General features: G+C 42.0%; 1 protein-coding gene across 3 annotated transcripts in view; it reads right to left on the reverse strand.

Annotated features, from left to right (window-relative positions):
- BLVRA (biliverdin reductase A) overlaps window positions 1-22,394 on the reverse strand; it is a 58,586-nt gene that overhangs the window by 27,952 nt on the left and 8,240 nt on the right. For all 3 annotated transcript variants that reach the window (XM_060198808.1, XM_016190734.2, XM_060198801.1), the window contains exon 2: window positions 13,473-13,505. In XM_060198808.1, the coding sequence (XP_060054791.1) occupies window positions 13,473-13,484 (12 nt within the window). In that variant the 5' untranslated portion in view covers window positions 13,485-13,505. The remainder of the gene's footprint in view (window positions 1-13,472; window positions 13,506-22,394) is intronic.

Genomic DNA, 22,394 nt, shown 5'->3' on the forward strand with positions numbered 1-22,394 from the left:
TTGTCATCAGAAATGCAGAAAGAACAAATAAGACTCTGGAAGAAAACACTAATTATCTCAAGGTTATTAGAGAGCTGAAAGCTGAAATAGCTGAGCTAAGAACACAACTAGCTGAACAAGCTAAAACAGTATCAGAACAGGGAAACAAAATAGATGAACTCCAGAAAACAGTGAAGGGGAGAGAGAATAGAGTAAATGAGGGTGAAGACAGAATTAGCGAGATTGAGGATGAATTAGAGACAACTGAAAAAGAAGTAAGAGATCTCAAAAAGATATTAAGAGATACTGAAAACAACAACAGAGACATATGGGATGGCTTCAAAAGAAATAATATGCATATTATTGGCTTACCAGAGAAAGAAAGAGAGGGAGGGGAAGAAAGCATTCTTTAGGCCATAATAGCTGAAAACTTCTCTAATCTAGACAACATAAAAGACATAAAGGTTCGGGAGCTGGGCTGTAGCTCAGCAGGTTAAGTGCACATGGTGCAAAGCATGAGGATGGGCATAAGGACATGGTGCAAAGCATGAGGATGGGCATAAGGATCCTGGTTTGAGCCCCTGGCTCCTCACCTGCAGGGGAGTCGCTTCACAGACGGTAAAGCAGGTCTGTAGGTGTCTATCTTTCTCTCCCCCTCTCTGTCTTCCCCTCCTCTCTCCATTTCTCTCTGTCCTAACAATGACGGCAACAATTACAATAACAATAAAAAACAAGGGCAACAAAAGGGAAAATAAATAATTTAAAAAAAGACATAAAGGTTCAAGAAGCCCAGAGGGTCCCAAACAGAATTAACGCAAACTTAAAGACACCAAGGCACATCCTATTTAAAATGGAAAAAGGATATAAGGATAAAGAAAGGATCCTAAAGGCTGCCAGAGAAAAACAAAGAGTCACCTACAGAGGAAAACCCATAAGATTAACAGCAGACTTCTCCACACAAACACTACAGGCCAGAAGAGAATGGCAAGATATCTGTCAAGTGCACAATGAGAAAGGCTTTCCACCAAGACTACTGTATCCTGCTAGACTGTCATTCAGACTAGATGGAGGCATCAAAACCTTCTCAGACAAGCAACAGCTGAAAGAATCAACTATCACCAAGCCTGCCCTGAAAAAAGTTCTGAAAGGTCTCCTATAAATAGTCAGACCACTATAAACAGGCCATATATCAGAACACTCTAAAACTCTACAAGAATGGCGTTAAAATATCTTCAATCTATGATATCAATAAATGTCAATGGCCTAAATTCACCTATTAAAAGACACAGAGTAGGAAGATGGATCAGAAAACACAACCCAACAATATGCTGTCTACAGGAAACCCACCTAACTCAACAAGACAAACACAGATTCAGAGTGAAAGGATGGGAGACTATCATACAGGCCAATGGCCCACAAAAAAGGGGCAGGAACAGCTATTCTCATATCTGACATGATAGACTTTAAAATAAATAAAATTTAAAAAGATAGGGATGGACACTACTTAATGCTCATAGGATCAGTCAATCCAGAGGACTTAACAATTATTAACATCTATGCACCCAATGGGAAACAATCTAAATACATCAAACATCTACTGAAAGAGCTACAGCAATACATTAACAGCAACACAATCATAGTAGGGGACTTCAACAGCCCACTCTCTCAACTTGACAGATCATCCAGGCAGAAAATCAATAAAGACATGTTAGGCCACACAAAGACAGCATCGGCCAATTCAAGAGCACTGAAATCATCCCAAGCATCTTCTCAGACCACAGTGGAATTAAACTAACACTTAACAATCAACAAAAGATTAGTAATAGTCCCCAAATGTGGAAGTTCAACAGTACACTACTTAACAACTACTGAGTCAAGGAGGAAATCAAGGAAGAAATCAAAATGTTTTGAGAGTTCAATGAAAATGAAGACACAAGCTATCAAAATGTTTGGGACACAGCTAAGGCAGTACTGAGATAGAAGTTCATAGCCACACAAGCACACATTAGGAAATAAGAAAAAGCACAGTTAAACAGCCTGATTGCACATCTTAAAGACCTAGAAGAAGAACAAAGGAACCCTAAAGCAAGCAGAAGAACAGAAATCACTAACGTTAGGACAGAAATCAATAATACTGAAAATAAGAAAAACACACAAAAGATCAACGAAAGTAAATGTTGGTTCTTCGAAAGAATAAACAAAATCAACAAACCTTTAGCCAGATTCAGAAAACAAACAAGGAAGAAGACCCAAATAAATCAGATAGTAAATGAAAGAGGAGATATCATAATAGACACCACAGAAATTCAGCCTATCATGTGAGACTTCTATGAACAACTATATGTCACCAAGCTAGAGAACCTGGAAGAAATGGATGATTTCCTGGATACCTCCGAACTTCCAAAATTAAGTAAAGAGGAACTAGATAACATGAACAGGCCCATCACAGCTAGTGAAATTGAAACAGTTATCAAAAATCTCCCCAAAAATGAAAGTCCTGGACCAGATGGTTTTACAAATGAATTCTACAAAACCTTCAAAGAAGAACTAATACCTCTACTTTTAAAAGTCTTCCAGAAGATTGAAGACACTGGAATACTCCCTGCCAGCTTCTATGAAGCCAACATCACTTTGAAAACAAAAGCAGACAGAGACACAAACAAAAATGAAAACTACAGACCAATATCTCTGATGAACATAGATGTGAAAATATTGAACAAAATTCTAGCCAACCGGATACAGCAGTATATCAAAAAGATTGTTCATCATGACCAAGTGGGGTTTATCCCAGGCATGCAAGGTTGGTTTAATATATGTAAATCAATCAACGTGATCCACCACAGCAACAAAAGCAAGACCAAAAACCACACGGTCATATCAATAGATGGAGAGAAAGCCTTTGACAAAATACAACATCCCTTTATTATCAAAACACTATAGAAAATGGGAATAGATGGAAAATTCCTGGAGATAGTGGAGTCTATATATAGCAAACCTACAGCCAACATCATACTCAATGGTGAAAAACTGGAAGCATTTCCCCTCAGATCAGGTACTCGACAGGGCTGCCCACTATCACCATTACTATTCAACATAGTGTTGGAAGTTCTTGCCATAGCAATCAGGCAGGAGCAAGGAGTTAAAGGGATACATATTGGAAGAGAAGGCAAACTCTCCCTATTTGCAGATGACATGATAGTATATATAGAAAAACCTCAGGAATCCAGCAAGAAGCTTTTGGAAATCATCAGGCAATACAGTAAGGTATCAGGCTACAAAATTAACATTCAAAAGTCAGTGGCATTCCTCTATGCAAACACTAAGTTAGAAGAAATTGAAATAAATTCCTTTTACTATAGCAACAAAAACAATAAAATATCTAGGAGTAAATCTAACCAAAGAAGTGAAAGACTTGTATACTGAAAATTATGAGTCACTACTCAAGGAAATTGAAAAAGACACAAAGAAGTGGAAAGATATTCCATGTTCTTGGGTTGAAAGAATTAACATCATTAAAATGAATATACTACACAGAGCCATCTACAAATTTAATGCTATCCCCATCAAGATCCCATGCACATTTTTTAGGAGAATAGAACAAATGCTACAAATGTTTATCTGGAACCAGAAAAGACCTAGAATTGCCAAAACAATCTTGAGAAAAAAAGAACAGAACTGGAGGCATCACACTCCCAGATTTCAAACTGTATTATAGGGCCACTGTCATCAAAACTGCTTGGTACTGGAACATGAATAGACACACTGACCAGTGGGATAGAATTGAGAGCCCAGAAGTGAGGCCCTACACCTATGGAGAATACAGGTCCATGAAGGATGACAGAGGACCTAGTGAGGGTTGTATTGTTATATGGGAAACTGGGGAATGTTATGCATGTACAAACTATTGTATTTACTGTTGAATGTAAAACATTAATTCCCCAATAAAGAAATAATTAAAAAAATGAGAAAATATATGTAAATATAGATAGTTATAGAAATAACAGTCAGGGAGTCGGGCGGTAGCGCAGCGAGCTAAGTGCACATGGCACAAAGCACAAGGACCGGCATAAGGAGCCCGGTTCGAGCCCCTGGCTCCCCACCTGCAGGGGAGTCTCTTCACAGGCGGTGAAGCAGGTCTGCAGGTGTCTGTCTTTCTCTCCCCCTCTCTGTCTTCCCCTTCCTCTCTCCATTTCTCTCTTTCCCATCCAACAATGACAACAACAATGACATCAATAACAATAATAATAACTACAACAATAAAACAACAAGGGCAACAAAAGGAAATAAATAAATATAAAAATATATAAAAAAAAAGAAATAAAAGTCAACCCATATCTGTGACCTTGGGAGAACTACTTTAGTTTCCAATGGAGGGAATGGGGACACAGAACTCTGGTGGTGGGACCGGTGGTGAATTATACCTTTGTTATCTCATAATTATGTAAATAAATATTAAATCACTAATAAAAATACAATGAAAATAATAAAAACTTTAAAAAGATTGCAAAAATAAAAAAACCAGTTGTTTACACATTTCCCACCTCTCTTTAGCAATGCATTTGGAAGCCTACTGCTTAGCCTCTTGTGTAAGAAAACCATCCAACTTGCTATCCCTGCTTCAGTAGCATGGCTTCCATTACCATGACAGATTGACTACAGGGAGACAAGAAATGACCAGTGCCAAAGAGAGCCACACCTCACGAGAACAAGAACATCCAGCTGAGCCAGCCTCCACTTAATTTAGCCTTGGCTCTCCTTGTGCCTTCATTTGGAAGAGAGGGAGAGGAAGGAGAGAGAAGCTAAAGCACCACTTAAAAAAAATATATATTTATTTATTTATTATTTCCCCTTTTTTATTTATTTACTCCTTTTTGTTGCCCTTGTTGTTTTATTGTTGTAGTTATTATTTTTGTTGATATCGTTGTTGTTGGATAGGACAGAGAGAAATGGAGAGAGGAGGGGAAGACAGAGAGAGGGAGAGAAAGATACCTGCAGACCTGCTTCACCGCCTGTGAAGCGACTCCCCTGCAGGTGAGGAGCTGGGGGCTCAAACCCAGATCCTTATGCCGGTCCTTACGCTTTGCACCACGTGTGCTTAACCCACTGCGTTACTGCCCGACTCCCAAAGCACCACTCTTGGCATGTACAGTGCCAGGGACCGAATTTGAGACTTTGTGCATGCAAGTCCTGAGCTCTCCCTGCTAAGTCAAACTCCACAAACCCTGTGCAATCATCAAAATTCTATAGGTGTCTATCTTTCTTTACTTTCTGTCTCCCCCACCTCTCTCAACTTCTCTCTGTCCTATTCAATAAAATGGAAAAAATGGCTCCCAGAAGCAGTGGATTCATAGTGCAGGCACCGTCTGAATATATATCTGGATTAATTTTCTGGGTTTGGAACTGGTGAAGATTATCCTGCCAACACATGTGGCAAGTGCCAAAGCTGTGAAGCAGTTGGCTGGGCTGGGTTGGTGTTTAATGAGTCCTGGGCTGAAGTCTCAACCAGATATGGCACATGAAAGCACAGAATGCTAACAAGCATGCACTTATTGCCAGCACAGGATTTGTAGGCAGTTAAAAGCAGGACGCACTGGGCATCTAGCTGAAAGAGCTTGACCAAGAAACAGATGTCTACAATGCTATGGATTCCAGGTGGGAACTGAGAACTCTGTATATGAGCCTTTTTTTTTTTTTTTTTTTTTTGCCTCTGGGACAGTATGTTGCTGAACAGCAGTTTTAGACAGTTTCTTAACTAGGTGGTGGAATGGTCAATCTTTAGTTATTTGAACTGGAATTGCTACAGGATGCCAATGCTTCAAACATTCCTATCTCAGTAGTAGGTAGGTTATGAAGGACTGGGAAGAGTTCAGTAAGCACGCAAGGTGCTGGATGGTGGTGCACTTGGATGAACACACACATTATCATGTGTTCTGAGCTTCAGGCAAAGGTCAGGAGCTCTACAAATTCCATCACGCACCCAGCTTGAAATGCTTAAATCCTGGATGTCACTCAAATATTTAACAGCCTCTGAAGACCAAAGGCTAAGTGGGGCCACCAACTTTGTCCATTCTTGCCCTTCCATCAGTCTCTGACTCACAGCAAGTTCTCCCTGCAGATTTCTGTTACACAAGTCCCCTCCTCTGGTTTTCCTGGGCCCCACCCAAACTCTGGATTGCATTACAAGATGGCTGAAGATAGGAGAGGGCACAGAACTGTGGTGGTGGGTGCGGTATGGAACTAACTATTCCCCTGTAATCAGATAATCTTGTTATCATTATTGAATCACTAATAAAAATTTTATTTTAAAAAAAGCAAAACAGTTTCAGATTCATCCCATCATTTAGTCAGCTGGCATTGCGTGAGGACAAACTATATGTGAGATATGCCAGATCCTATGAAGATTTTCAGATTATTATTCTGAGAAGAATAAAGAAAGGCCATTGAAGGAAACAGTGTTACTGAAGGATCTGATTATAACTTTCATTTAGATAGATATATCGTGTTGATTTCTTGATCCCCTTCTTCCCCATCTCCCTCAGCATTACATTTGCAAGATCCTAAGATGAACAAAGGCACAAGGACTCAAAATCAGACAGTGGAAGATAGCCAAAAAAGACAGAAGCAATGGGAATCCACAAAAGGGAAGTATCACCCAGAGAGAAAGCCCTAAGAAAACATTTTCTGCAGCAGAAATGACATAGAATCAGATGGACAGAATTAACTAATCATAAAAAATTTAAAAAATATAAAGAGGAAAGGCACTCATGGAACCAGAAATCTCAGTTTGAATCAGTTCTTCCCTTAATACCTTTACAGCAATTTATTTAGCCCTCATTTTCCTCATGTATAAAAAAGAAATGATAATATAGCCTCTTGATCATATGTCACGGTCAAATACATGCAAACCACAGATACTGTGTAGAAAAATTAACTATGGGAGGCTAGGTGGTGGCACACCTGGTTGAGTGCACATGTTATAAAGTTCAAGGACCCAGGTTCAAGCCCCCAGCCCCACCTACAGGGAGAAAGCTTTGCAAGTGGTAAAGCAGCGATGCTCTGTCTTTCTCTCTCTATCTCCTCCTTCTCTCTTGATCTTTGGTTGTCTCTATTCAATAAATAAATAAAGATAATAACAAAATTTAAAAAAAAAGAAATTAACTATGAGGGGCCAGACAGTGGCACACTCGGTTATGCGCACATAGTGCAAAGCACAAGTACATGCAAAAGGATTTGGGTTCGAGCCTGCCGTCCTGCTCTCCACCTGCAGGGTGGTGAAGCAGGTCTTCAGGTATCTATCTTTCTCTCCTTCTATCTCCCCCTCCTCTCTCAATTTCTCTCTGTCCCATCCAATAAAATGGAAAAAAATCGCTCCCAGAAGTAGTGGATTTGTAGTGCAGGCATCAAGCCCTAGTGATAACTATGTCATATTCTGGAAGTGTAATGCTGAGTGGGGAAAGAACCAGATACGAATGCATTAGCCCAGGCTGGGCAGTGGCACACCAGCTTAAGCGCACATAGTAGGAAGGAACCCGGTTCAAGCCCCCAGCTCCTCACCTGCGGGAGGGAGGGGGTTGCTTCACAAGCAGTGAAACAGGTCTGCAGGTGTTTATCTTTCTTTCCCCCTCTCTGTCTTCCCCTCCTCTCAATTTTTCTCTGTCCTATCCAAAACAGCAGTAGCAACAACAATAATAAGCAACAACAATGGAAAAAAAGATTGCCTCCAGGAGCAGTGGATTTGTAGTGCTGGCACCCTGGAGGCAAAAAACAAGTGCAATGCATATATATATATAGTATTAACTATTATAAAAACATATTTCTCTTTTAACTGTGTGGGAAGTATTAACTATTATAAAAAAATACCAAAAACATATATATATTTTTAATTTTAATTTTAATTTTTGCCTCCAGGATTATCACTGGAGTTGGGTGCCTGCACTATGAATCCACTGGTCCTGGAGGCCATTTTTTCCTTTTTCCTTTTTTTTTTTTTAAATTATTGGATAGGACAGAAAGAGAGGGGAGAGGGAGATAGAGAAGGGGAGAGAAAGATAAGACACCTGCAGACCGGCTTCACTACTTGTGAAGTGACCCCCACACAGGTGAGGAACCAATGGCTCCAATCGGGATACTTGAGGGGGTCCTTGGTTGCCACTGTCCAGCCCACATATTACACTTGTTTAAATTAAAGTTATAACAGTTCCTCAAATAACATGTTTTCATTCAACAGTCTTTTATTATGATGGTGAGATTAAAACAATCCTGGAGGTGAAATATCCTACAAAGTTGTTTTACATGACAGTTCCAAGGACCTAGAAATAACTCTAACCTATATAGATTGCACAATAAGTGCTGGGGCTGAGAGGCTGCAAAAGTTGTGTTGACAGAAGGGCAAAAGAGCAGCCCAGGAGGTGGCACAGAGGATAAAGCATTGCACTCTCAAGCATGAGGTCCTGAGCTTGATCCCTGGCATTACATGTTCTGGAGTGACGCTCTGGTTCTCTCTCTTTCTCATAATATGATAATAATTATAATAATTATTATTACTATTATTATTATTTTTACCAGAGTACTGCTCAGTGGGGGAATTGGAGCCTCAGGCATGAGAGTCTTTTTGCATAACCATTGTGCTATATACCCCTGCCCACAAATAAGTAATTTTTTAAACCAAAAGAAAAAAAATCTTCCAGGATCAGTGAAGTTGTATAGGCACCAAGCCTCAGTGATAAATCTGGTGGCAAACAAAACAAAGCAAAAACAAGTGGTTTAAAGAACAGATTAAAAAAGAAATGTATATGTCACCATCAAAAGACTCACTTCAAAAGTAAGGACACAGATAGAAAGTAAAGGGTTTATAAAGGATATTCCATAAAAATGGAAATAAAAAAGAAAGCTGGGATATGGTTATAAAGGCTTTCATGCCTAAAGCTTTGACAACCCAGATTCAATCCACTGTACCACCAGAAGCCGGAGCTAAGCAGTACTCTGAAAAATATAAGAATGAGAAAGAGGAGGTATGGGAGAGGGAGGATGAGTAAGTGGAGGTGGAGGATAGGAAGAAGAGAAAGAAGGGAAAGAAGGAGAAAAAGAAGGAAGAGGAGGGGAATCGGGCTGTAGCGCAGCGGGTTAAGCGCAGGTGGCGCAAAGCACAAGGACCGACATAAGGATCCCGGTTCGAACCCCGGCTCCCCACCTGTAGGGGAGTCGCTTCACAGGCGGTGAAGGAGGTCTGCAGGTGTCTATCTTTCTCTCCTCCTCTCTGTCTTCCCCTCCTCTCTCCATTTCTTTCTGTCCTATCCAACAACGACAACAACAATAATAACTACAACAATAAAACAACAAGGGCAACAAAAGGGAATAAATAAATAAAATTAAAAAAAAATTTAAAAAAAAAAAAAAGAAGAAGAAGGAAGAGGAGGAGGCAGCAAGCTAGGAAAGTCAGACAAAATAGACTTTAAAGCAAAAACTAACAGAAGACAGAGTAGGTTATTCCATAATGACAAATAAATCAGTTCAACACAGACACATACATAGACACACACAGACACACACACACACACACACAGACAGACAGACACACACACACACACACACATTTTGTCACCAGGGTTATCGCTGGGGGGCTTGGTGCCTGCACTACGAATTCACTGCTCCTGAAGGCCATTTTCTCTTTTCTTTTCTTTTCTTTCCTTTTTTTCTTCTCTTCTTTTCTTTTCTTTTATTGGACAGGACAGAAAACAATTGAGAAGAAAGGGGAGATAGACACCTGCAGACCTGCTTCATCATTTGTGTAGCTGGGATCCTTGAGTGGGTCCTTGTGCTTGTGTACTATGTGTGCTTAACCTGGTGTGCCACCGCCCCACCCCAGTTCAACAAATGTTTATGTTTGTAAATATGAACACACTCAGGGGCTAGGGAGGTGGTTCGTAGTAGAGTAAATGCTTTTCATGTGTGAGGCCCAGGTTTTGATCCCTGAGAGCACCACGGATAGCATCAGGATGAAAGCAGGTGTTGCTTTGTGAATGATGGAGTGGTGTTTTCAAATATCTCCTTCAATCTCTCTCTAAAAAATGCAGAATTGGGGGCTGGGTGGTAGCACAGCAGGTTAAGTACACGTGGTGCAAAACGCAAGGACTGGAGTAAGGATCCTGGTTCAAGCCCCCGATTCCCCACCTGCAGGGGGGTGCCACACAAGTGTTGTAGCAGGCTTGAAGGTGTCTGTCTTTCTCTTCCCCTCCTCTCTCCATTTCTCTCTGTCCTACCCAGTAACAACAACAGGGCAATAAGGGCAACAATAATGGGAAAAATAGAATCCAGGAGCAGTGGATTTGTAGTGCAGGCACCGAACTCCAGCGATAACCATGGAGGGAAAAAAGAATACAGAAAAAAATTGGGCTGAGGAAGCTGGTCAGAGGCATCACATATGCATTTATTCTCAGTGCTTTCATTCCCAAGCACTGCATAAAAAAAATATTTATGACAAGGGGCCCCAAACTATTCAATGGAAAAAGGAGAGTCTCTTTAACAAATGATGTTGGGAAAATTGGATTGAAACATGCAGAATGAAACTGGATCCCTACATTTAACCACACACTAAAGTAAACTCCAAATGGACCAAAGACTTGGATGTTAGACCAGAAACTAAGTACTTAAAGGAAAATGTTGGCAGCACTTTGTCCCATCTAAATGTTATAGGCATCTTCAGTGATACAAATCCAACTGCAAGGAAGACTAAAACTAAAACAAACCAATGGGACTATATCAAATTAAAAGGCTCTGCATACCAAAAGAAACCATCACCCAAAGAGATTCTTCATGGAAGTCTCTCATATGCCATATATCAGAAAAAAAGGGTAATAACCAAAATATACAAAGAGCTCACCAAACTCAAAAAAATCAGAAATGACCCCATCCAAAACTGGGGAGAGGATATGAACAAAATACTCATCAAAGATGAGATCCAAAAAGCCAACGAACATATGAAAAAATGCTCCAAGTCATTGATTGTCAGAGAAATTAAAATAAAGACAACACTGAGATACCACTTCAATGCTGTGAGAAATGTCATACATTAGAAAGGATAGCAGCGGGAGTTGGGCGGTAGTGCAGCCGGTTAAGCACAAGGATTGGCATAAGGATCCTGGTTCCAGCCTCCGGCTCCCCACCTGCAGAGAGTTGCTTCACAAGCGGTGAAGCAGGTCTGCAGGTGTCTACCTTTCTGTCCCCCCTCTCTGTCTTACCCTCCTCTCTCCATTTCTCTCTGTCCTGTCTAACAATGATGACATCAATAACTACAACACCAATAAAAAAACAAGGGCAACAAAAGGGAAAATAAAGGATAGCAGCAACAAATGCTGGAGAGGTTGTGGAGACAAAGGAACCCTCCTGCACTGCTGGTGGGAATGTCAATTGGTCCAGCCCCTGTGGAGAGCAGTCTGGAGAACTCTCAGGTTAGAAATGGACCTACCCTTATGACCCAGCAATTCCTCTCTTGGAGATATATCCTAGGGAACCAAACATACCCATCCAAAAAGATCTGTGCATACTTATGTTTATAGCAGTACAATTTGTAATAAATAGTCAAAACCTGGAAGCAACGTAGGTGTCCAACAACAGGTGAGTGGATGAGTAAGTTGTGGTCTATATACATAACAGAATACTACTCAGCTAAAAGGGGGGGGGGAAGAATACTACTTAGCTATTAAAAATGGTGATTTCACCTTCTTCACCTCATCTTAGATGGAGCGTGAAGGAATCATGTTAAGTGAGATAAGCCAGAAAGAAAAGGATGAATATGGGATGACCCCACTAACAGACAGAAGTTGAGAAAATAGGGCACCAAAGTAAAAACCCTGTGGTGAGGGGTAGACATGCAGCTTCCTGGGCCGGTGGGGGTTGGGGGTGTGGTGGGTGGGATGGGACACAGTCTTTTGGTGGTGGGAATGGTGTTTATGTACACTCCTAGTAAAGTGTAGTCATATAAATCACTAGTTAATTAATATGACAGGGGGAAAATTGTATGTCTCAAAGTTTTTAAAACACAGACTGAGTCTTTTTAATATATAGACTGTGTATTTGATATGCGGACTCTCTCAAAAGCCTAGACCAAGTAGATCAGAAGCAACCAATGGCACAGCTATATACAAGATACTGGGTACTATACAGCAAACCCTAACAAAAGGACTTTTCAAAGTTAACCCAATTACCAAATAATGTGATGATAACATTAACTATCCATTGTCTTTTTGAACCCTAAGACAGCAGGAACCTCACATCTCCACTATAGAGCCTATATTTCCCCCAGTCCGGGAACCTTAGGATAGGGCCCACTTTCCCGCATGCCTCTCCCAATCCATATCAAATAATATTGCATCTGCCGATCGCAACCTAATCAACGCAGCAATTGCCATCTCCACATGCTTCAGCTCAGACTGTGTCCAGAGACTTCACGTGTGGAATGACAACCCTTCAGCTTCATTACTTGGGTGAGACCTTTCCTTTCATAGTATTCTCTAATTCCATCCCAAGTGGATCACTTTCTAACAAAGTCCCAAAACCTAGATATAGACCAGTTTCTGTGAGAGAGAGCATATGTTCACATGTATCCATAAACTAGTGCAAAATATATACCTGAAAGCAGAAGTACACTAGAGTTTGCAGTGAGTACCCCCCTAACACTTCCTCTCCACTATTCCAACCTTTGGGTCCATGATTGCTCAACAATTTGTTTGGCTTTGTATGTTAACTCTCTTTTCAGCCACCAGGTTTCAGATGCCATCAGGATGCCGGCCAGGCTTCCCTGGACTGAAGACCCCATCAATGTGTCCTGGAGCTCTGCTTCCCCAGAGACCCACCCACTAGGGAAAGAGAGAGGCAGACTGGGAGTATGGACCGACCAGTCAACGCCCATGTTCAGTGGGGAAGCAATTACAGAAGCCAGACCTTCCACCTTCTGCAACCCACAATGACCCTGGGTCCATGCTCCCAGAGGGATAGAGAATGGGAAAGCTATCAGGGGAGGAGATGGGATATGGAGATTGGGTGGCGGGAATTGTGTGGAGTTGTACCCCTCCTACCCTATGTTTTTGTTAATTTATCCTTTCTTAAATAAAAAATAAATTAAAAAAAAAGAAGTTGAGAAATAAGAACAGAAAAGAAAACACAAAGCAGAACTTGGACTGGATTTGGTGTACTGCACCAAAGTAAAGGACTCTGGTGTAAGGGGAAGTATTCAGGTCCTGGAACATGATGGCAGAGGAGGATCTAGGTGGGGATTAGAGTGTTATGTGGAAAAATGAGAAATGTTACACATATACCAACCACTGTATTTTATTATTAACTGTACACCATTAATCCCCCCTGGGTAAAGGAAAAAAACTTAAAAGGGGGGGGAGGGCTGAGGAGGTGGTTGGGAGGTAGAACATAGGCTCCACGTGTATGAGACCCCAGGACCCATCCCTAGCATGACATTAAAATAAGGTAACAATGGAACTCACCTTAGCATTCATCTTGACTTCTTCCTCTATTGCCTGTGAAGAAAAAAAAAACCCATAGATTCAGGACCCTGATGGCACCAACTCCATCACCAAACTTGAAGCAGAAATTCTCACCTCTTGTCACCTCACTTTATCTTCCATGATTTCCTGTCCTTATTGGCCTCATCTTTCCCAATGCCATTCCATTTTCTACTTTCCAGTAAGGGTACACAGACCAGAGAATGATGCACTTCCAGAACTGGTGCTTGGAGACAAATGATTTGGATCTGGCTTTCTCTTATGGGGTAATATATTACACTAATATAGTTCTCTATAGCACTTAAACATATTATGTTAAAAGAACAGTTCAAGGACAACAAGATAACCCATCTGGATAGTGAGTCTGCTTTGTCATACACGTAACTCAATTTTTAGCCTGTCCGATACCACTTCAGGTGGTAGTGTACCCGGCTGAGTGCACATGTTACAATGTACAAGGACCTGTTTTGGGGTACAGGCAAGGAAGACAACTTGAGACCAAAGTCTAATTATGAGAGTCTTTATTTCCTGGCTGGGGGCTGTTTCCCAAAGTGCTGATATAGAGAGAGCAGCACCAGCCCTTGTTACACACATAGGCAAAAAATCACAGCTTTCTGGAGTCGAGCAGTAGCTCAGCGGGTTAAGTGCACTAGAAGCAAAGCATAAGGACCAGCATGAAGATCCGGGTTCCAGCCCCCAGCTCCCTATCTGCAGGGGAGTCCCTTCACAGGCGGTAAAGCAGGTCTGCAGGTGTCTATATTTCTCTCCTCCTCTGCATTTCTCTGTCCTGTCCAACAATGATGACATCAATAACAGCAACAACAATAAAAACAACAAGGGCAACAAAAAGGAAATAAATATTTTTTTTAAATCACAACTTTTGCAAAAAAGCAGGGTACAGAAGCTAACATAGGCAGTCAATTTAAAATTAACTACCCCTTTTGACCCTCCACACTTTCTTTTCAGAGAAAGCCACACCTGCTATTCCCTCTTTCTTAAGAGTATTTCATAAATGTACTGGGACTCTAGTGGGGCAAGAACTTTCCTGGAACTAGCTGCTACTGGCAGGGTCACTGGAGGGGTCAAGATGGTGCTCCTCAGGTCAAGCCCTTACTGATCCAGGTTCAAGCCCCTGGTCCCCACCTGCAGGGGGGAAAGTTTTTCGAGTGATAAACCAGTACTGCAGGTGTGCCTCTTTCTCTCTCCCTATCACCCCTTCCTCCTCAATTTCTGGTTGTCTTTATCCAATAAATAAAAAAAAAAAAAGAAAGAAAAGAAACTTCAACACTATGGCATCATTTTTTTTTTCATTTTTTCCCTTCAAGGTTATCACTGGGGCTGGGTGCCTGCACTACAAATTTACTGCTCCTGGCATTCATTTTTTCCATTGTTGTTGTTGGATAGGACAGAGAGAAATTGAGAGAGGGGTAAGATAGACCCTGTAGGTGGGGAGCCGGAGGCTTGAACCAGGATCCTTGCCTTGCGCAGGTCACTGGGCTTCACACTATGCGTTTAACTCGGTGTCCTACTGCCCAACCCTCAATTCTCTCTTTCTTAAAAAAAAAAAAAATTAGGAGGGCCGGACAGTAGCATAGCTGGTTAAGCGCACATGATGCAAAGTGCAAGGACTGGCTTAAGGATCCCAGTTTGAGTTTCCCGTTCCATATTACCCCCCCCCACCTACAGGGGAGTCGCTTCACAAAAGGTGAAGCCGGTCTGCATGTGTCTATCTTTCTCTCCTCTCTCAATTTCTCTCTGTCCTATCTAACAACAACGGCAACAATAACAACAATAACAATAATAACAAGGGCAACAAAAATGGGAAAAAATGGCCTCCATGAGCAGTGGATTTGTAGTGCAGGCACCGAGCCCCAGCAATAACCCTGGAGGCAAAAAAAAAAACAAAAAACAAAAAAACAAAACTCAGAGCAGTAAAGCTCCCAGTGACAACAAAAAGAAAAATAGTAAAAGAGCAGTTCAACAAATTGCACTAAATTCTTAGCAATTAGGAGGAGGAAAGAAGGAGCAAACAAGTAATCGAGAGTCAGAGAAGTTAGGTAAGAAAAGGGGAACTATGGTTTGAGCCTGGGGCTCCCCACCTGCAGGGGAGTCGCTTCACAGGCAGTGAAGCAGGTCTGCAGGTGTCTATCTTTCTCTCCCCCTCTCTGTCTTCCCCATCTCTCTCCATTTCTCTCTGTCCTATCCAACAATAACGACAGCGATAAAAACAACAATAATAACTACAACAACGATAAAACAACCAGGGCAACAAAAGGGGGAAAAATAGCCTCTAGGAGCAGCAGATTCATGGTACAGGCACCGAGCCCCAGCAATAACCGTGGACGAAAGAAAGAAAGAAAGAAAGAAAGAAAGAAAGAAAGAAAGAAAGAAAGAAAGAAAGAAAGAAGGAAAGAAAGAAAGAGGGAGTCGGGCTGTAGCGCAGCGGGTTAAGCGCAGGTGGCGCAAAGCACAAGGACCGGCATAAGGATCCCGGTTCGAACCCTGCTCCCCACCTATAGGGGAGTCGCTTCACACGCCGTGAAGCAGGTCTGCAGGTGTCTATCTTTCTCTCCTCCTCTCTGTCTTCCCCTCCTCTCTCCATTTCTCTCTGTCCTATCCAACAACGACAACAACAACAATAATAACTACAACAATAAAACAACAAGGGCAACAAAAGGGAATAAATATAAAAAAATTAAAAAAGAAAGAAAGAAAGAAGAAAAGGGGAAGTGAAGGTGGAACAGCAAAGAAACAAGAAGTAGAGGCACAGGAGGTGGTACAGTGGATAAAGTCTTGGACTCTCAAGCATGAGGTCCTGATCTGCTTCTCTCCCTTTCTTTTTCTCTCTCATGAACAAATCAGTCCTAAACAAACAAAAAGCTAAAAAATAAAAATAAACTAGTATAAAGCAACAAGAGACTCCAAACTTTAATATATTTGTGCCATTACATGTTGGAGATGCAGATTGCTGGATTCTAACCCCAAGATTCTGACTGAAGGGCTCTCCAGTGTAGGATGGCTAAGAATCTGCATCGACAGCCGGTGTCCAAGAGACCTTAACATTTACAGCCACAGTTAGAGAAACACTACAGTTGAAGGTAGAACAGGAGTGCCAGAAGAATTAACTTTCTCATTAATTTCTAGAGCTATTAGAGTTGTCACTTTATTTTTTAACTAAGACCTGGTCAGGAAATGGCAGGGTGAATGAAGGTGAGTCAGAGGTGAAGGAGAAAGAACCCAAGATGTCTCCCAGGTCTTCCGCCTGGGTGGGATGTCTCAGGTTCCCAGGCTAATGACTGGTGAGAGTGCCAGGAGAGTGCAGTCCTGAGGGCAAAACACTGGCAGAACTCTGGACTTGCAAGTAGGAGGTTCTGATTTCTATCACTGGCATATGCCAGTGATGCTCTAGTTTCTCTCTCTCTCTCTGAGGATAAATGGAGGTGATCTCTAAGGATCCCGGTTCAAGCCCTTGGTGAGAGAGAGAGAGAGAAGAGAGAGAGAGGGGGAGAGAGAGGGAGAGAGAGAGAGAGGGAGAAAGAGAGAGAAGAGAAAGATGGAGAGAGAGAGGGAGAGAGGGAGAGAAGGAGAGAGGGAGAGAGGGAGAGAGAGAGGGAGAGAGAGAGAGAAAGAGAGAAAGCTCCAAGAGAGGTAGGAGGGCCCTCCGCAGCTTTTGGGAAGGAGAGACTATGGCTGCCCCTAGCCTTAGACCCAGCCCTGCATTTGATCCTACTCTTTTCCAAAATATCAGAAAAACTAAGTACAGTGATGGTAACATGAATAGTAACAATTAAATAATCACACTCACTTTAAAAAAAAAAAATCTAGAGGGAGACTGGATGGTGGTACACTGGTAGGGCACAGGTTGCCACGTAGAGGACCTGGGTGGACTGGAGGTGACACACCTGGTAGAATGCACATGTAAGCATGCCCAAGGACCAGGGTTCAAGCCCTTGGTCACCACCTGCAAGCTTAACTAGCAGTGATTCAGGGATGTGGGTGACTCTCTTTCTGTCTTCCTCTCTATACTCCCCCTTTATTCTCAATTTGTCATTATTCAAAATAAAAAAATAATAAAATGCATATAAAAAAAGAGGAGCCAGGTTCAAGCCCCCAGTCCCCACCTGCATGGGGAAGCTTCACAAGTGCCATAACAGTGCTACAGATGTTTCTCCTTCTCTTTGTCTCTTACCCTATATAAAAAAATATATAGAAATACAGAAGTGAAAGAAGAGAGAAAGTATAAATAATGTCACCAGGATCAGTAGAGTCATTATTCAGGCACCGAATCCTAGCAATAACTCTGGTGGGACAAAAAGACCTACGAGGATTAGAGCTAGTACACCAGATAGGATGTGTCTTCCAAATGAGAGACCATGAGTTTGAACCCAACACAAAATGAGAACATTACAGATGGCACTGGAGCTCCATGAAGGTGGAACTGGAGAATGGTTGTACTGGAGAGGTAGCATATTAAAGAAGAAGAAGAAGAAGAAGAAGAGAAGAGATGAGGAGGAGGAGGAGGAGGAGGAGGAGAGAGGAGGAGGAGGAGGAAGGAGGGGAGAGAAAGGGATGGGGCGGGGAAGAAGATAAGATGAAGCAGGGTCAAGATGTCTCTTCTTTCTCCTGATAAAAAAGGTGAAAAGACTGTTCCCCCTGATATTGCTAAGCCAAGATACTGAGGTGTCCTGTAAGCATAAAGTCCACGCCCTAAAGCCACATAAACAGTACACATGCTGACTCCTTTTAGTCTGGGGTCTTTTCATGTCTCCTGAGGAAAAAAAGGGGGGGGGGGGACTTGCTAGAAGTCAAACACTAAAGACAGAGAATAACAAATGGCTTTATTTTTAAGGAATCTTGGTCTGGGTCTTTTTTTTTTTTTTTTTTTTTTTACCAGAGCACTGATCAGCTCTGGTTTATGGTGGTACAGAGGATTGAACCTGGGACTTCGAAGCCTCAGGCATGACAGTCTGTTTGCATTAACGATTATGCTATCTACCCCTGCCCAGTGTGGGTCTTCTTAAGCACTGAAGACCTCAGAAAGATAACTAAGACACTTATAGCAAAGCTGGGGTGGGAGAGGGAGAATTAAGTAAAAGATGTATGCTAGAGGCTGGGAAGGTAGCATAATGGTAATGCAAAAGACTTTCTTGCCTGAGGCTCTCAGGTCCTAATAGGAAATTTCCAAATTTTAGCTCCTGGATATGTTTATAATATGTGCTTATAATACAATTGTGATGCATTTGTAAGAAGGCCTTATCAATACAGGACAGAAAGACTGAAAATATAATAAGAATATGTAGAAAGTCTGAGATAGTGCAGGTGTTAGCGCGGGCTGGCCTTCACTGGGTGAGCAAACGATATCAAGTAAAGACGATGAAGGCCAGACTGAACTTTTAATGAGAAGGCAGCTTCTGTAACCCTGGCTAGCTTCTGCCCTCCTAAAGCCTCTGCCCAGCCCCCCCTCACCCCCCAGTGGTGTATCTTGTGCTAAGGCTAAACCTGCCCAGACATAGCTATGCAGGAGAGATAACAGTAACTAGGGCAACCGGACCCTGAGCAGTGGGTACAAGTCCCACCCCTTAACCTTGCAGCCTCTTCTTCTGTAATGACACTCTTTGCTCTCAAGTCTGCACTCCCTATATAAGATTGTACGGTCCCTTTGTTTGGTGTCAGAGTTAATCAGCAAGATCTGAGCTCCTGGCCAGCGAGTAAATAAAAGGCTCCTTTCTTTCTCCACCCACCTAGGCTTCAGTCATCTTGATTATTAATAGAGCTGGTTAACAGTTCCAGGTTCAATATTCAGCACCACCAGAAGACAGAGCTGGTCTTTTTCTCTCCCCCCTTTCTATTTCTCTTTCCTTAAAATAATAGTAAAGATCTTTAAAAAAAAAAAAAAAAAGGTTGGGGGTTGGCAGTAGCACAGCAGGTTAAGCGCATGTGGCGCGAAGCACAAGAACTGGTGTAAGGATCCCCAGAGAGCTTGATGACCTGAATGCCCACCTGTCACAAGTGCCTTTCCCCAACACTACGTAATTGTGTGATATATATACTGGGGGGAGGGGTACAGAGAGAGAGACACTACAGCACTGAAAGTTCTTTCAATGCGGTGGGTGCCGGGTTCGAACCTAGGTCAAGCACATGGCAAAGCAGTGAGCTTTTTCCAAGTGAACTATTTCGCCGCCCCTCACATCTTTTTAGAGCTTACATGTGACTGGGTAAGTCAGATAACAAAACATACAAGTATGAGGAGGCTGATAATGGTTGTAAGTTGACTCGGACCAGCCATTTATATATACATCCTAATCCTTGAAGTCTTGGCAAACAAGAATTCCATTTGATAGATGAGTCACCATGGAGTTCAGGCAGGGTATAAACACTTGGCCTCACCATCAAGGTGTTGTGACACTTCACTGTAATTTTAAGACTTTCCTGTTTAGGAGTCAAACTCTAGATTGCCCTAGAGATCTTTTATAGGTCCTGTCTCACATATGCCCAAATAATTTTTTAATGGTGCTGGGCAATGAAGCTAAGGTTTTCTGCATGCATGATACCACTGAGCAGTCTCTTCAGTCTAACTTTTTATTCTATATTTTTAGAGAGGGGGTCTGCAGCACTGCTCTTCCTCCTCTGGAGTTCCCTTAGTGCCAGGATGGAACACTGGGCCTCATACATGTTTGGCATAACTCTACCTACTGAGCCATAGTACAGCCCTCTAACAGGTTTGTTGGTAAATAGGAGGCCTGATATTTGATTCTTCTCCATTCATGAATTAGCAAAGTGACCTGGATCAATTTTCATTTGTAGGCGGGGCAGCTGGACTTGACAGCTTAGGTTTGACCAGCTCTAAAACAGTTTAGGGGCTGCGCGGTAGCACAGCAAGTTAAGCACACATGGCGCAAAGGGCAAGGACTGGCATAAGGATTCTGGTTCAAGCCCCCAGCTCCCCACTTGCAGGGGGGTCGCTTCACAAGTGGTAAAGCAGATCTGCAAGTGTCTATCTTTCTCTCCCCCTTTCAGTCTTCCCCTCCTCTCTTGATTTTTCTCTGTCCTATCCAACAACAATGACAGCAATAACAACAACAATAACAACAGTGATAAACAAGGGCAACAAAAGGAAAAAAATATATAGCCTCCAGGAACAGTGGATTCATAGTGCAGGCACTGAGCCCCAGCAATAACCCTGGAGAAAAAAAAAATTAAAAAGTTTCATACCCAGAAAAGGTTATTCAGGTGACTCTTTAAAAACATGTAGAGGACTTCCGGAGGCGGAGCTACGAGCAGCAGATGGCTTTCTCTCCTCTCCTCTCCCCTCTCCCGGATCAACTAGGAATACCAAAGGAGATCACCCGGACCGAAACAAGACAGGACTAGAATGACCACAGGAACCCAGTAAATCACCCGTGAGTACAAACATGCGTGGCTGGTGACAGAGAGGAGAGAGGGGCCTAAGGAGAGATTAAGTGACTGCTAACATTCAGCAGTTTATCAGTGGAGACACCACCTCCAGTCTGCTCCACAACAAGGGGACAGCTGAAGGGAGGAAAGGACTCCCCAGAGACTCACCAAGTGCAAATCTGAGTCTCCATTGCTACTACCCTCAGAATCTGGAGCAGCAACAGGGAGGGACACTAGGGTACAGAGATCTAACCGGGAAACTCAGGAGAAGACCTATACCTCCTTGGCATAGCTGAGGGACTGTGAAACTCTCTTTGCATAACCACTGGATTATCTCTGCCACAACCTGCTTTATCTCTTGGTCAGGAGTCAGTGATTAAACGAAGGAGCCTATTGATAGTTTAAAAGCCCTCAGGCACCCATAGCCTACAGGGAAGAAAAAAAAGAGGCTTTTACACCACTGAGCTCCAACTCAGGGATTGAAAAAAAAACTGTTAACTTCCACCACGGTAAACCCTTTAATTAAATTACTTAGACACAAGTCAATCCAGGCAATAGTGATCAATAATTTGAAAAGTACTGATAATATATAAAATGGTTAAAACAACAAGAAAAAATATTGGGGACTCGAACCAGGACAAGAGTCCAGCTAAAAGTCCTCCAGAGGGTGAAGCACAAAACAACGAGTTCAACATCCAAACATTAGCTAAGGAAATAATAACAGGAGTGAGTAAAGAATTTGAAAAAATTGTAATCAGAACTGCAGGAACAACAAATGAGAATATGGAAGAAAATTCTAATAATCTCATGGTTATTAGAGAGCTGAAAGCTGAAATCTCTGAGCTAAGAAGGCAACTAGCTGAACAAGGTAAAACAGTATCAGAGCAGGGCAACAAAATAGATGAACTCTAGAAAGCAGTAGAGGGCAGAGAGAATAGAATCTATGAGGCTAAAGACAGAATTAGCAAGATTGAGGATGAATTAAAGACAACTAAAAAAGAAGTAAGAGATCTCAAAAAGAGATTAAGAGATGCTGAAAACAACAACAGAGTACTATGGGATGACTTCAAAAGAAACAATATATGCTTTATTGGCTTACCAGAGGAAGAAAGAGAAGGAGAGGAAGAAAGCATTCTCCAGGCCATAATAGCTGAAAATTTCTCTAGTCTAGACAACACCAAAGACATAAAGATTCAAGAAGCCCAGAGGGTCCCAAACAGAATTAACCCAGACCTAAAGACACCAAGACATGTCATACTTAGAATGGAAAGGAATAAGGATAAAGAAAGGATCCTCAAGGCTGCAAGAGAAAAACAAAGAGTCACCTACAAAGGAAAACCCATAGATTAGCAGCAGACTTCTCCATACAAACACTACAAGCCAGAAGAGAATGGCAAGATATCTATCGAGTGCTCAATGAGAAAGGCTTTCAGCCAAGAATACTATATCCTGCTAGACTATCATTAAGACTAGATGGAAGCATCAAAACCTTCTCAGACAAGCAACAAT

This window comes from Erinaceus europaeus, chromosome 1, assembly GCF_950295315.1.
Source record: "Erinaceus europaeus chromosome 1, mEriEur2.1, whole genome shotgun sequence".
NCBI lineage: Eukaryota > Metazoa > Chordata > Mammalia > Eulipotyphla > Erinaceidae > Erinaceus > Erinaceus europaeus.